General features: G+C 45.9%; 1 protein-coding gene across 1 annotated transcript; it reads left to right on the forward strand.

The window, feature by feature from the left end:
• The first annotated feature begins 257 nt into the window (after positions 1-257).
• On the forward strand, positions 258-1,837 carry LOC131286752 (protein NASP homolog). Its single transcript, XM_058315749.1, has 3 exons — positions 258-1,066; positions 1,143-1,417; positions 1,489-1,837. The coding sequence occupies exons 1-3, from the start codon at positions 286-288 to the stop codon at positions 1,786-1,788; spliced, it is 1,356 nt and encodes a 451-aa protein (XP_058171732.1). The 5' UTR covers positions 258-285; the 3' UTR covers positions 1,789-1,837.
• Positions 1,838-17,134: the final 15,297 nt, after the last annotated feature.

Raw genomic sequence — 17,134 nt, forward strand, 5'->3', positions numbered from 1 at the left:
GTTCATTAATCCATCCATGGAACCATTTTTATGCATGTCCAACATCTGTTTTCCACAATCTGTGTGAGGTCCGGGTCGTTTTATTTGCGATGCGAATATGTTTTCTAATAAATTATTCAAAACGGTACGGTGACCCAATTGAAGGTACTACGCCAATTGAGGGAACCTTGGTTGTGTAATTAACTTGAAGGTTACATTATATGTTGTGTGATTCGATTTGTAATTTTATTATTGTGTCCGTTTCGTTTCAGAACTGTACAAAACTGGTTTCTCTAACATACAACAATGGCGGAAAAATCGGAAACACTCGTTACGAAGGAGGAGCGTACCAATGAGGCAAAAGAATTGTTCGGCCGGGGAAGCCGTAATTACTGCATGAAACAATACGCCGAAGCGGCCGATGATCTCAGCGCGTGCTGTGGCATCTACTCCGAGCTGTATGGGCCACTGGCGGACGAGTGCGGGCTGCCATATTTGCTGTATGCAAAATCGCTAATTGCGTTGGGTAAAGATGAGAACAATCTGCTCGTCCCGGGCGACGACGAGGCCGAGGCGGATGACGACGACGAAGAGGAGGTGGAAGGGGAGGAGGAGAGCGCTGACGGAGAGGAAAATGAACAAGAAGAGGGTGAAGAGGGCGATAAGGATGATGGTGATGATGCGGCGGCGATGGACACAAATGAAGCCTCGGAGAAGAGTGCCCCAAAAGAGGAGGATAAATCGGAGGCGGCAGCAGTTGCGAAGGAAAATGGGGATGCTGAGCAAGAAAACACGAAGCAAAAGGAAGAAACTGCAGCCGAGGGTCCATCCTCCTCTACAAAGGATGCCAAGGATGATGACCCACAGCCTGGACCGTCCACTTCGAATGGGGCCAGCGGGGCCGGGCAGGAGGAAGTGGAAGACGCAGCAGGCAATCTGCAGGTTGCGTGGGAAATTCTGGAACTGGCTGTAAAGATTTTTGAAGAGCAGGGTGAAAAGGCGTACGAAAATCTTTCCGAGTGCTACTCCGAGTTGGCCGGAATTTCCTTTGAAAACAGTCACTTCCAGGAGGCAATCAATGATTACAGTAAGTGGCAGCTGGATGAGTTGGTTGTTTTACACATTTAACACGTGTTGTTTCAAATCAAACGTTTTTCTTTCAGCAAAAGCCATGGAAATTTCTAAGAAAACAAACAAATCCGATCTTCGCATGCTGGCCGAGGTGCACTATAAGGTGGGCCTTTGCTATTTGATGATAAACGATTTCGATTCGTCGGTAAAATCGTTCCATGGAGCCGTCGGTGAGCTGGACAAGGTGATCGAGGAAGTAAAAGCAAAGGAACAAACCGACGAGACGAAGGAAACGATCGAAGAGCTGGAAGAGACGAAGAAGGAAATTTTGGAAAAGATTGCAGATGTTGAGGATGCAAAGAAAACGGTTGGTATAAACAAGTTGTACGGTACAATTTACAAAGGTTTTGATCGTTACTTTAACTAATTTTCTTCCAGTCCATTGAGGAAGTAAAACGTGAGCTCTCTAAAATTATCGTCTCCGGTGAGGGAGAATCAAGCAACGGGTTGAACAATGGAGCCGGCACATCCTCCTCGTCCTCGGCGGCCACCAATGGTGCCAGTAATGGTTCCGCCACCTCGACAGCAGCAACACCACCCAAACCAGCGAACGACATTTCACATCTCATCAAGCGGAAAAAGCCGGACAGTGTTACTACCGAGGTGGAAGGATCACCCGCTAAAAAGACGGCTTCGGAAACGGACAATGTTGCCGCTGCTCACAACGCTAGTGCGTAATGTTACACAACCCTTTTTATGTTATTAATCGCCGGTGGTCGCAAAACAAAAAAAAAAAAGACTCATTTGTAACTTTGTCACCGATTGTCTAGTACTTAGAGCTTTGAATTTCAAAACATTGATTTTAATTTTTCGTTTCATACACGTTTCTTAATATGTTTCGTTTCTTTGTCTGCGAAGCCATTTTTATTCGCTGAAGTATTGTCATTTTGAATTTTCCTAGTGGAGAAAGACAAGCGTTTAAATTATTTGTTACCCGCTGTATCATTCTTAACATCTTCATACTTGCTGAGATTTCTTCGTTTTCCGGCATTCCATGATGCTACCGGTAGTTGTCACGATTGCTGACGGCCAAAACAGCATTGTATGCATGATCTTTACGTCTTATGAATAAATATCAGAAAACAATCTTATGCTTTTAGTGCACTGCTATTATGAGAAAATTATGCTGGATTTTACGATTTCGAGGATTTGCTCATTTTTTATTTGAGGTTATATAAAATGATGTTAACATCGTATCCTTCCATTCTATTCCTACAGACAACCGTTGTCGCCTGATTGCGTTTTTCAGTGAAAATGTTACCAATTGCTTGTGTAATGCTTTAACATACCAATCTTCTCTCCGCGGCATTGCATGACACACAGGGAACAATGGCGCACTGCAGCATGGAAAAGTGATCTTTTTAAATGCACCAACCCTCCCCTCCCCTCCGGTTGTGGCCGGTTCGTGGCGGTCGAAGACAAATGGCAACTGTAATAGGCACAATAAGTAAAAGTGCGTACGAGCCAGGTAAGTTCCTGCAGGCAGCAAGCCATCAGCCACAGCATTGGAACATGCACTATGTTGGGTCGGATGTAGACGCTCAGGGCGGTACATCCGATGCCACCTCCGGGGTGTGCGCATCGTCGGGGATGGCAGACAGGAAGAGACCGACCGAGCCAAACCACTGATTGCCAGTGCGGTCGTTTTGTCAGCGTCGGGAAAATTAACGATAATGGAGCCGTTTAGTGTCATTTCGTCGAGCCGCCCGTGTCTTGGGGTCGTCCGGGTTCTGCTCGAAAACTTTCGCTGCTGCGCCGAAACTTTTCACCATCCTTTCGCTTTCCGTGGGGCGTGCGCGCCCGCGTTCGTCCAACCGCAAGAAGGTGAAAACACGGTGCCTCTTGCCGGTCGTATTGCGTTCGATCACCGGGAAAAACACGCGGTGCTTCTCGTCTCGCGCTTGGTACTGCGTGAGGCTGCTCCATCCGTTACGGCCCGCACCGTTCACCCGGCGGTCTTGGTGGACATTTGGAGGCACCCTTTTCTTTCCGTTCGCGTGCGTGTGTGTGTGTGTGTGCTACCCCTGTTGTTGTGGCTGCCGTTCTCGGTTGATTGATTGGCCATTTGGTGTCATTTCCTCAACCGCCGGTGGTGGATCAGTAGAGCGTTTTGAGTGTGAACAGCGTTGCGGAGTGTAATTTCATCCGGCGTTTCTCTACCATCGCTGCGGGCAGACCAGGCCATTCACGGTAGTCCGCCGTGGCCGTGGGAGCCAGCTGCTGCTGGTGCTACTGGAACGTTTAATTTACCGGAGGCTCTCCGATGGGTAAGTGTCGCTTGCAATTACCGGTGACTGTCACCGGGCGGAGGTAAGGGTTTTATGGCTTTTCTTTTGGGCTCGAAAAGATTGTGAACATCGGTTTTTGACGGTGCCCATCAACCAATTACAAAATAACAACATGGTTGATCGATATGATTTAGTTTGAATTGGTTGATCGTTAAAGGATCATTTAAAATGTATCACCAGCGTTCATAAATTAGTAAATAACAGTCTGGTTTGGGACCGAAAGGGATACTTTTCGTTCTATCTGCTCTCCATGTTTCAAAAAAATTTTTAATTTTGTTTACTTGATTCGCAATACCACAGTTGAATTATACTTCAAAGTCGAGAAAATACAATTTTTTTGTAAATAATATTTATGTGTCAATGCTAAGCAGCAATGATAAAGACAATGAAAGTAAAAGTACTCAAATTGATCTTTAACACGCAATGCACAAACAGAGATGGTGATGTTAATTTTAAAACAATGCTAAAGATTTTCGATATTTTAAAAACGTTGTTTGATTTCTTTTATGAATATTTTCGTATCATGAAACAATCATGTTCAGTAAATGATAGTGGATCAATCAACGCCAAAATTGCGCACCATTCAGCTTTGTCTCCTCGTTGGGGGAACTTTGCCTCTTTTGAACAACCCTCTACCCGTCAAATCTAGCTACACGCCGTGTAAACCTGAAAAAGTTGCTACAAATTGCGACTTAACATGCTATAAATCAATCGACGCGGCTGGTGAACAAAATAACACCAAACTCACCTCGAGTGCACTGGGGTCGAAAGTTTTTAGGTATTTTTGCCCCCCCATCCTGTAACCGAGAAATACACGATAAGGTCCCATTAATTATGACATTTAAACGGGTGGGCTTGCGCTTGTTTTTGTAAGCTTGTTGTTCGGATTGCGTTTGCGGGCGCGAAATCTTTCCGGCGTGTGGAGAGGTCATCGTGGTCTCCTTCCGTTTCGGTCAGGACACGCCGCGCCCGCCGTGTTGGTGGCTCGTTAAACGAATTCATTGATCATACAGTTCCGGCAGCCCGGGGGACGTAAATGAATATCTTCTTGCCTGTCAAAAAGGACTATTATTATTGCCGTAGTAGGGTTCAGCCGTACAGCAGATCCAGTCCCGTCGATGGTATCGTCCCGATCGAAGGAGGTCATGTCCGCAATCAACAAGGTAAAGAAAGTGCAACAGGTAAATTAACGCAAACCGATGGGGAGAGTAATTGCATGTTTCGAGACTCGGGCCGAATTGAGCAATGTCTGACACCTTTAAAGGACCCTTACCTTACTTGTATTTGGACACCCTTTGGGGTCCTTGCCACTTGAGGCCAGTTGATGGAGTGATAGTGACTTCATTGTACAGAAATCGGTTTTGTTTTGGTCAATTATCTTTTGATTGTTTACAAGATTGTTTTACTTTAAGAATGTAGATCAGAAGTGATACTATTTATGTAGATATCGCTGTTGATGTCTTTTAACCAGGGTTTAATCTTCTTTATGAAATACATTTTAACGTCGTTTAAAATCATCATCGTGTCGTGGAAACACGTTAAAAGGGGACTCTCTATCTCTCCGGTTAAATCATGCATTATTAAGCTTATTTATGTCCACCAGCAGTGAAACACTAAATTGGCATGATCCTTCCACCTTTCTGGCTTCCTTTCATACCTTTCATTCTTTCGGGCCTTCGAAAAAACTTTCTCCAAGGAATAATACCGTTTCGCATCCGGAACAATGCATTTTTCCATCCCCGGGATCTCACTTTTCGCATCGTTTTCGGACCCGCGGAAAAGTGTCTTCACGTATGCACCAACTCGGAATCTCGCCATTCCGGCGGGATGCGGCCCAACAATCCGGCTGATTACGGACATCGTTTGTGCGCTTCGATGGTTAATTTATTTGACAGACAAATTTATTTTAATCTCCTGCACACCAAGCACGCACCAGCAATTTGCAATGCGATGCTCCGTGACCCGCATTTGGCGCTTGTTCTGTAGGGGGGAGATTTTACCCCTGACAAAGAACGAACCTCCTTTGGAACGGTCGACATCGAACCGCCATCGACAGCATGCCAAACATTCAGGTGCATCCGCCATCGTTCCATTCGTCGCAAACTGCTCGTTTACGGATCGCGCTCGACTGCGGATCGAAATCAGATCTTCCAATCCGTTCTTAGGCCTCTTCTTCCTCAACCATGTCTTCCTCCCCCTTCGGCTGGTGCATCGCAAATCCACTTGTGGAACCTGTTTCAGCGCGAAGCACGCGGTCGATCATTCGTTCGTCCTTCGAACGAGATCCGGTTGGGCGCGCGGTTCCTTTTCTTTCCCGCTTACCCAAGGACTTTTAGGGTCGCAGCAAGCCATCCTTAAAAATTCCTTGTCAAAATACTTTATTCGTAAAAAAAAACAACAACGGGGGAAACAAAATATCCACCTCAATACCGGCGGCGAAAGGGACCGTAAAGCACGCAATGACATGAATAAAAAATACATCTTTTTTTTAAACCTCTCCTTATTCGCCTTAAGCAAGGCTCCCCGTTGGGGTCTTGGGGTAAGAATAATTGAGCCAACCTTGTTGTTGCTTTATTTTTTCCTCCTACCAAAAGTGTATTGCTCCTGAAATCCGATCCGTGATTTCTTCGGCCGTCGGTCGGTATCGGTAGCGGTAGATTGTAAAGCCAAGGACTCCACTCCTCCCTTCCCTCAGGGGAAGAGCGAACAATGTGTATAAACACGGCGACAAAAAAGTAGACCGGACCAAGTAACGAGCCCGGAATTTGGCCCTAGGCCCCCGGGAGAAAGTTCTGGGACGATTTATGAACGTATTCTTCACGGTACCGCCCGGTTTCGTGGTCTGTATGGTATGTTTTGCTTTGCTGGAGAGGAAAGGTTGGAGGATAGTTTGGCAAAGATGTTGTTACGAAAATGTGTTGTTAAAATAAAGTTTTAATTTGGTGCGTGCTGGAGTTCTATCAGATTTTACGGGTACAGAATGTCATAGAACCATGATAGCTTTTAAAGGATATGAAGGGTTACACTTCGTTAAGAAAAGATATCATAAAGCAGTTATACATTTTAAATAATTTTATTAAAACAAACAACCCATCAAGGAATTCTTAAGTGATTCCAAAATCGTGGTCAGTTCGATAACCTTCAAGATTCAATCGAAGTCAAAGCCCTTTGACAAAACACAATGGAGTGAAGATTAAGCTTTTCTTCAGCCACTCAACAGTCTCTAACCTCTTTCTTCGGAGCACACAATAGTCGAATTAAAGCAGCGGGGGGTTGGCCCGGTTCACCAAAATTTTTCATAATACAATTACGAATAATTGGACTTACTCCAGCAACATCATCGCATTTGGGGGTGAATTTTTGATGCGCTCCCCGGACGGTGTTGATGAAAAAGAATGACCCGAACTTCCACAACCGGGCAGTACCGTATGCGTCGAGGTTCAATCACAGCTTCTACCGGTTCCGCCGGTTCTCGGGGCGCCGAACTTTTGCTGCACGGAGCATTTCCGTTGCTTCCGTTGCCTCGGCACAGCTGCGCCCGGAACGACACGGCACCGCACGGGGTGTGTCTAACTGTACGCGATGCATGCTGCCGCCCACTCTACCAACACCACCACCCTCACCAACCATCGCCCGATCCGATATGGTGAGATATCGGACGCTGGATTCCCATTCTCACTCCGCCCGCGGTGTACACACTCCGGTGCTAATGATCTATCGATCGGCCACGATCAATCTGACATCTGCCACACCGCTGTGGGAAGGAATCCCCGCCGACGGGTTCTGGTGCGCTCGGTTTTACTCGGTACGGTACTTGCGTGCGTCTATCTGCAGCGGACCCTGACCTAGTTCAAGGCCCGCAGTACCATGCGTCTAGAACGGTTTCTGCCTGTGGCTTGAACTTTCTCCCCGCGAAGGCATCAGGAGGATCAGCAGCTCCGTTCAACGATCCCACCATCTTGCGTGGTGCGTGTGTGTGCGTGTGTGTGGTGCGTGCATAGGCCATGCAGAATGCGCACACAGCTAGTCCCGAAACGGCTAGCGGACCGCGGCGGATCAGCCGAGAACCGGTCCGCGTGCTGCACGGGCGAGAATCTTCATTCTTGTAGAACTAATGATTGCCCTCTTGCTTTTCTAGGTTCTCGTCCGAACGAATCCGACGGAAGAATTTCCACACGTACGCTCGTGCGGTACTGGCATTTGGCGTGCGTTTCCCATTTCGCCGTCCCCTCCGAGGGATCTCCACGTTGGCTGCGGACAAGCCTTCAACCCGGGGCTAAGACAACCAAACCACGGACCGGCATCGATGGCTAAATATCTACACGTGAAGAGCACCGTATACGTTACCCACGAGCCGGGAGACGGGTCAGTTCCGCGGGCAAATGACTTCTGGCATCCCTTCGGTAGCCGGTTGAGTGATTTCTTTTCCATGGAAGAGGATTAAAATAACTCATCCCTCACCATCGCCACCACCGCATGCCCTTGGAATTGAAGTACCTTTCTTCCTCCGGGAAGATTACCCAGAGTAAATCTCCGGGGTTCGCACTTGACCTGGCGTACCGAAATTAATTCGGCTAAATGAAGCCAATGTGCTTGGAGAATTTGAATGGAGTATTTCGAACCATTTCGGTGCGAAAACTCACTGAACGATCTACCACCTTAGCGTTGGGAAGAGGATCGTTTGAATAATGCAGGGAGCAAAAAAGAACCGGTTCTCATAGCTATGTTTACAATATCACTCCACCCGAAGTGTTTGATACATACTCGTAGCGTAAGGCACTGTGCGAATGATGTGCTCCGTTAATGGCAAGAAACAACGTACAGTCGGTGCGAAATGTCTTTCTTTGTAATGTTTATTTTAGCTGTACTTCTGCTTTGAGAATCGGATTTGAGCTGCCCGATCAACCCACAGTCCAATCCAAGTTTCCAATCATTGCAATGGTTCTTGCCAAAGGAGTATTATTGTGTTTTGTACAGCTCCATTGACATGCTTTCTTATGAAGATATAAACCATAAATAAATTGTATTAAATTTAAGTAACATTTTCCGAGCACCCGTTATATATTGCATGCATTGAGCAGGTTCTGACGAATGCACCGAAGCGTTGGTGAAAGGAATTTCAATTTGAATGTGCAATAAACATTCAACAAACACACGGTAAATAGTCGCTTAATCTCGTAATCCATCGGCCGATCCTCGACAGTGAAGCGCCGTTCAATAGAACCGGGTGCAATATCCACAAACTAACCGGTGGGTTTTCCTTTCTTTCCGTCCCGCCAACCACATAGGGGAAATAGAGCGGAAACGTGTGGCGGTGAAAGAATGTTCTACTAGAGAACCTTCCATGCAACATCTCCCTTGTCCAATGTAAATAAGTTGCCGAGGGAAGAGGCTAATCAGCAGATCTGTTCCCCGTAGCGATCGTGGTGATGGGGCCGGAAGCAGGAACCGTGGCTCGTTTTAAGAAAGATATCCCACTCTCATGCAATTAATTATACCGGATTAGTCGGCATCGATCAATCTTTTTATCAGCGGTCAGTCCGTAAGCCTCGCAGCTGCACATGTCGATTGGAGACGCTCGAGGAAACTTCCGCAAAAACGCAACGTCTCGTGGAGGCAGTTCCGCCCGCTGGCGTTGCAACTTTGCAGTTTGTCCCGATTGCAGGTGTACATGTGTGTGTGTGTGTGTGGGTGGGGGAGGGTGGTGCCGGCCAAGCGCGTGCACTTGACTTTGCGTGCGTTTGTCGGTCCGATAATGATTGTCGGCTCGTGCTCCGAGCCACCGTTGCTCTCGGAAGGAATCAATCCTAGTCGGGCCACGGACTTTTTGCCTTCACGTGCCGCATGACGTCGGATGCTTGCGGGTCGGATTTAGAATTTTTCGCTCATAATCTATCACTTATCCGGGCCGTCCCGTTAGCCTTCAGCCGGCTGGATAACTGGTCAGCACGCGAGTGCTCTATCCCGCCCGTAACGATTAAATTATTAATCACCCCACGTTGAGCAGCACAACCGGCCAAGAAGAAGTGGTGATTCTCAGTGACTCATCGAGGCGAAGCGTTGAGAAGACTGCTCATTCCATCTGGTGCGGTGTTTTATTTTTCCTTCAACAATCCGCCATGTGGATGGGGCGGTGCAATTCGATTGCAGCAATGAGCGGCTCAGGTGATAAGAGACTATTAGATACAATTTTTTGTTCTCAGCTTTGCTTTATAATGACGACTTGCGGCCAACGACGCCATCGATGGCGATAAAGATTAAGAGCGTTTTAAGGTCTTTAAAACATTCCCCACGAATGGAGGGCGATAAACCGCCATCTTTATCGGTGCAAGTACCAGTTTTCTGGCCGCTCGTCATTTTATTAGTTTATTTACGGTGCGTGTAGTGTGGAAATGCTTTTTTTTTAACGATTTTCGAAACATCTTTAGTGCAGCAATAATCCACTCGTTTTACTTGTTTTTTTTTTTTAGTGAAAGAAGAAAACCTAATTAGAGGCCTTGAAAATTGACGTGCCATTTCCTGCCCAGCCCAAAAAGGGGGTAGGGTGTTTCGATTTTTCTCCACGAAATTTTGGAAAACCACCGAAAATCGATCTTTTCCCGCGCCCGTTCGATGCGCTCGACCGAAGCTGAGACATATTTACCTTTCACTGTTTAGTTTCCGCCTTGTGCGCTTCCTCCCGCCATGCCCGTCAGCTACGCACCGTCCGCCATGCGGCTTAGCACTTCCGCGCCCCGGCGACCCCGTTTGCCCCCGGTTCGGTTCGGATTTCCCGGCTTGCGGGTTGACTCCGATCCGTTGACTTTCCGTTTCTGTTTGCACTTTGGCCACGCGAGCGGCTTAAACAGCACATTTGGACCTTCCTTTCCGTGCTTCGTGTCGGAGGATGCTCATCTGGACCCACTTTCGTGTTGAATTATGTCCCGTTCGGTGCGCCGCGTCGCAGGTTGTGGTCTCTCGGGGGCTCGTTTACGGCGTCACAAAATCCAGCCAACCCCGCCTGCAAAGGCCCACCCAGCGGATGGGAAGTGTTTCGAGGGAAAGAATAATGACTACAAGTCACCCTAAAACACTAGCCCCGATGGGGTGGATTAACGATATTGCAACGGGAACGGATGGAGGGGCTCGTATGTTTATGTTGAACCAACATAAGTTCTTGCATCGGTTGTAGCGTGTGACGTTGTACCTGATGAACTTTACCGTCTCGCTTTTCCTTCCATCAGCTCGGTTCGCTTAACAATTTTAACAGCAGTTCATCCGATCGGCCTCCCTTTTCCTGCTTTACCTGCGGAACGCGTTGGAAACCTTTCCCTCGGATTGATTTCGGTGTCAGCACGATGGGCCTCACTTCTAATGGACACGTGCACTCCCAAAACTGTCACCTATCGGGTGGTGGGCATTGTTTTCTTGCAGCTTTTTCCATTGTAGGAAACTAATTGCAGAATAAATACCACAACGGACTGGGCCTGTTTGCATAACCGTACTATATGCCCGTCCAAACGGTGCATTCAATTCCCGGGAAATTAGTTAGAGGGTTTTGAAAGAGGTCGTCACTTGATTATGGATATGATAGAAAAGGAAAATATTGTACTTATCTTTAAAATAAATGGAAATAATTTGTACCAAGTTGAATAAACTATATGTAATGACAAGTCCAAAAGAGTTGACTTCAACTCATTATCGTAATTTTCGCTCGTCACCTCGCAGGTTGTGCTTAATTTCCCTATTCGGCCAGTGCCGAAGCACTCGAAAACAACACAATTTCGCCTAAACAATAGGCGCATGGGCAGAATAAATCCTAATCTTCGGAATCGTCCATGAACGCGTCCTCCGCGTTCCGTGACAGAAACAATCACCTATCGGGAAGTTGATAATAATCCCCCTTAGGAAAAGCGAAACAATCGCCCGAGCCGTAAGGTAACCAAATTACATCACGAACAATGTTTTGTGTGTTGTTGCCGTACCGAAGGAATTGCACCATCCACCGATTGTGTCGCCCCTGTCGCGGCCGTTGCGGATCGCTTCCTGCAGCCATTGTGTCTTTGGGCGGACGTTTTCCTGGTTCGTGTGGTAGGATTTGGCGATTTTCCACCCTTCCCCTCTCTAAACGCGCCAAATGGATGCGCCAATGTCAACCGTCCAGTTTTTTTGTGACGACTTACATTTACAAAACGATGACAGTTGCGTCCTCGCGATGGAAAAATGGTTCTCACTTTCTTTTGTGTTTGGGCAATGGGTGGAAAACAACCCCACGGAAGCTCTGCTGTACGCAGGCAGACATGGTTAGATTTGTAGCTTGCAGTGTCACAAGTTGGATAACAACTCGAGCTAAATATGAGATGTAACGAATTTTGGGACAAAGACATGGAAGATATACTATTTATAACGAAACCAATCCTAAGCGAACGAATTGAATAAAGTACAAGAATTACAAGTATTATTTGTAAACCAGACACTGCTTTCCGTCTACGGTACTTTGGAAGAAATCTATGATGAAGGATTAAAGTTCAAAGAGAGCTTTACTTATAATCAGAATTTGTATCAAACGTACTGGACTTGTTCCCAAACTTATCCCAACCGAGCGGCTGAGGTATTTTAGGGTCGTTTGAATATAAATATCTTATAGTGAAAGTCCTGTCGGCCATTCTACACACACCTCCTGCAATGTTGGCCATTTGTTCATCCGCAAGTTGTGCGGCACGCAGGACATACTGCCGTTCGACCCAGTCAATGTAAACGTTTGTCTTCGTTTGGTGACCTACATGGAAAGCCGCCCGTGCCACCAATCGACCTCACTTGCACTCTTGCTATCAGAAAGCGTGCAGCATAACATGGACACCCATCCCGAGCGTTAATCGCTTCGACGACCGGCGCGGATCGTATCGTCGTCGTCGTCGTCGTCGTCGTCGTCGTCTTCGTTGGAAGGGAGCAAAAGTGCCGACGGACGAACCCAAAACTAACCCTCCTACTACACCCCCCGCACTCCACCGTGGGTGATGATTTATGTCCGGCGAAGTTTACGATTACCGCGATTTACTCGGCGGGTCCATATGTTTGCAATTAGGGACTTCGTCTGGAGTCTGCTGGACACTGCTTTCCGGTCGTGTTTTCTTTGGTGCACAACAAAAAAAGAGGAAACAAAAAACTCCAGATGCTTTCGCAAACAGTTTACAACGTGTTTTACAACCATTGACTGCGGAAGGTGATTGTAGGATGAAACCCCGAAGGAACCATTCCACTCCGCGGTTTAGTGTTATGTGTATGTTTTAAAATGTAAGTCTTGGTAAAACAAAAAAAAAACGACTCTCATCAAACCGAAGCCAGCACAAGAATCGAGTGCACGGCGGCGTGGCGCGATCTCGACATTAAATGGCTGGTGTTAATGGTTTTAAGCTCCAGTTCCCGCGGGTTGGCCGATTTGGGATATTTTGCCAACCCCTCGCCGCACCAACTGCGCGGGCAAATGGCTCTAAAAGGGACACAATTTGGGTCCGGCCACGGTCCGGCACACATTGAAAGTTGAGCCCACGAATTCAATTTTCGCACCCTTTTATCTGGCACTTCTTTTGCACAATTTACCCGCCGCCCCGTATGATCGATTCCTTTTGCTTCGCCGATAATGTGTATGTGTTTTTCGAAGTGGCATTTAAAGTACCAATCGTGCCTTCATTTTGTTTTGTGCAATAAAATGTTTGTGTTGCACCTTCTCGCCGGTGGTATCGTTGTGCGAAAGGGAGGCGGAGCATCATTAATATGTTGGTTATCGACCACTTTTACCACCCACACAACACGTATGCATGTAAATCGAATATCAACTTGAAATAATCGTACTTCTATGCAATATGATTGAATCGTAGATGATGCAAAAATAATACCTATACGTACAAAAGTGGAGGCGCTAACCGTACATTGTTCAAAATGTATATGTTTAGTCGTATATTTTCTAAGTCGGCATCATATACGATTTACGATATACATCAGCCAGACATTGCTCGTTTATCTATACGTATGCATAAAGAAAATCGTATTACATTCTTAATCGGCATCATATGGAACAAAGAATATACATTGCTCGTACATTGTCTATGCTTACTGCGATTCCGATTCGAAATATACTAATATGTGATTCAATTTATTCAACTTAATACGACTTCGTGTTGTGTGGGCAGGTACTCCCTTTTCGGCGTTCAAACAGGACTGGTTTGTGTAATGAATGCTTAAAAAAAATATCCCCTCGTCGGTTTTGGGTAAGGTAAAGGCAACCCCGAATGAATCGGACAGGATACAGATAAAGTATGCTTATTGATTTACTGGTTGCACGAACATTGGTATTATCTTTCATATAAAGGTTTAACCTCCAAATTCGGGGTTTAGTTTTAATTGTATAAATGTTGAAGTTGCTAAACTGACAAAATTGAAAAATATAGCAGGTATTGTATTTAAAAGAATAAATGTGATGCCCAATCATTTATGTTCGCTTAATTTAAACGATTGCTGAGAAACCAAATGTGAAGAATGCTTTGTATATTTCAGAATCACTATAATAAGAAATTTTATGATAAACTTCCCGAGCAATTCCGGTCAATTAACAATATATCCGACTTACGATACCTTTCAATATTGCCAAACACACTGGTGAAAACAAATGAAAAAAAAAGTTAATTTTAATAGCATGAATCTTGATTCGGGATAACCGATGCATAAATTCCCGAATCTTCCCGAGGCAGTGAAAGTAATACCTTGCGGACCAATGCTGCCATGTGTTGCTGATAAAATTATTCACAAGAAAAGCACGAAAAGATCATCGGGGGAAAAAAAGTGTGCTCTGATAAAACATCGCTTCGATAAGTGATGGCGATTTCTTGATTACATTTCCAGCTGCAGCCTCTTTCACCCGAAAGCATCCGATAATTTCTCGATCAGCAGAAGTATCTTTTTAAAAGCTTTTCCACTCTCCTCCGGAAGATCGATGTGCCTTTGCGAACGATGAAGAATATCGAACCCCCACAGGTTCCCCCTTTCCACAACGAAGGGGACATTATTTATGCGAATGAAAATATCGCTGGACAAAATAAAAATAAAACCTGCGATGGAAAAAAATGGCCGAAAATATGGCGGTGACAAATCCGTTTGGCAGGCAATTGACGAAAACCAGCCACGACAAGGGCCTCCGGTGTACGGCGTGCAGTTCTGGAAGGGGGGATGAGAAGCGTGAAATGTACCCCGAAACAACTAAACGGGAATGGCCAACCGTAAACCGGCGAAAAGGAAAACATGCTGTTGGACGAGATTTGATAATGAACTACGAAAGTTTTGAGGCACGAACTGCGCGCAGGCGAAAACAATCACCAACCAAAAAAACCATCAGCGTCGCAACATCAAAGAAAATTCCTGCATCCCGTGGCCGGGCCACCCTCCTTCGTCCCCGCTTTCTTAGTTTCGCCGTTTTTTCGCTCCTGTCCTTGGCCAGTTCATCGTTAGCGGTGCATGCGACGCGAAGTGTCCGAACGGGGTACTTTCGCGTTCATGAAACTGAAAGTGGCATAAAGTTGTCGCGGCCACCCGGAGGGCATGGACGAAGGAAAGCCGTTGTGTTGTGGCTCGAAAAGAAGAGGATTCGGCCGGAGATCGAGCCGTTCGCTTGGAGTCTAAATTTATCGTCCAATAGCTCGGAGCAAGAATGACGAAAATTGGATGGACTCCAGGATGAGCTGGGCGAAGCTACTCTTGTTTTTAACTGTTCCCTGGATTTTGACCCTGTTCCACTGTTTGCAAAGGGAAAGTAAAACGAAACGGAGTATGTGTCTTCTCGGATACTCCTTGACGCGCTTCGAAGAGCGCTCCTGAATGTTATTGTATCGGTTCGCGAAGTGCAAATCCCACTGCACGCAGTACAAGTTCCCGGAAAAAGCCATTCCGCCTCGATCTAGCTCAAGGACTGCCGGCTTAAGTCTGAACTGGAGCAGTTCTAAGGGCGCGGGAAATGCTAATCGTAGCCATGTTCGTACACCATGTACTGCATGCGAGTAGATCACTGATGATGTTCTGCTTTTCTGTGTTCGCTCCACGGCCTTTAAACCCGTAAGTAGAAGACTTGTACATCGTGTGGGCTCAATGCCACCGTTCCATGGTGGACGTTGCTTCAATGGACAAAACAAAAAAGGTTCCCCGGTTTGTCGTACTTAATCTGAAACGCGGTGTGCTGAATTTTGTGTACGAGGATGCCAATTTCGTTCCCGTTTGGTTTCATCCCATTTTACGCCTTCATTGTGTTGCGTGTATGATATACTTTTAGATGTTTCAGATATTTGTACTATTTGTGTGAACCATAGGAATTGCATTGGTATTTCTTTCACTTTTTAAATTCTTATTTTCTTCTTTTTATGTGTACAATATTGGTAAGTGAAATGTTTGCACCATTTGACATTGAATGAAAAATTATGGATTTCAAGAAACAGCTGAAATATCCTTGTACGTTTTATAACAAACTGAAGGTAATTACAAAATAGAAAATTTATGCTTTTAATTTTAAGCATTAATTAATACTTCAATAAATCTCTTGGGAGATCCAGCTTGACCAGTATCGGTGACACATTTGCCATGCTAGTAGCCCAATAGTTCTCGGTACTTCTCTTATTCCTTTCCCAGTGCTGGACCTTCGGATGCTCAGACTATCGTTGCGGCTGTGGAAACGACGCCACATTAACATATTTCCATAAACGATTTGCTCGACCGTTTTCCCCTTGACCCCCTTGGCGCAGTGCCACGGGAAGAGGATCCCGAAAAGCGTTCCAACATACCACGCCTGCATCCTGCCAGTTGTACATACGTATCGCTTGGTGTCTCAGTTTATTGCATTTTCTTGCGCCTCCGTTTTACTCCGCCGTAAAAAAGGGCGCATCGTCTTCGGACCTTCGTGTTTGCGCATTGCTCGGTGTATGTCGCTACAAGTTATTGTTTTAGGATCTTCACCGGCAGTTTTTCGGTTTTTTTCCCCTCCTTCGGTTCCCGGCACTTCCGAAGAAGATGTATGGCCCGTGTGTGGCGGTGGACATGGTTGTACGGTCGGTCGGGTGGTTAGTTTCAATTTAACATTTCGTTCTTCTTACCAACCATTCGAAGCAGTCCAACGCGTCCTGCGTTCGGTATCACCGGTAACCTATTTACTTATTTTTCTTTTCATTAGCCAGCATCCCGGCTGCAAACATTGTGCCAGTTCTTCGCACTTTACATAACCTCAATTCTGTTTTCCACGATCCCGAGTTGGTTACCCGGTCATGGCCTAGGGTTTGGTTTTTCTTGTTAACGTTGTACGGGGAATGAAATAAAATAATTAACCACCCGACTGCGACAAGTTAAATAAAGGTTATGTCTACTGGGGAATATTTGTAGTGGACCTTTGTAGTTTTCACTAGCTAAAATCACCACCGCGTGGCAATGATACACCATCGAACTGAACATCTTCAAGCAAGTCTTCAAGCAAATTCCAAAGTTGCATTATGCCGCTGTCCAGTGGTTTGAGGCGAAAGTTTGTTGGAAAGTGCAAATTGTTATGAGCAAGGATGAGCTTCTTGCTTAGACATCCATTAATTTGTCTTTTCATCTGCCTGGGGCGGACTACTCGCAGGCGGCATCGTTTATTAATTACGTGCCATGATAGCCGTTAGCGATATCAACCTTTGTCCATGTGTCAAAAGATTAATGATAGTTTAAGTGTAATTATTTATTGCTACTTT

Source organism: Anopheles ziemanni, chromosome 3 (genome assembly GCF_943734765.1).
Source record: "Anopheles ziemanni chromosome 3, idAnoZiCoDA_A2_x.2, whole genome shotgun sequence".
Taxonomy (NCBI): Eukaryota; Metazoa; Arthropoda; class Insecta; order Diptera; family Culicidae; genus Anopheles; species Anopheles ziemanni.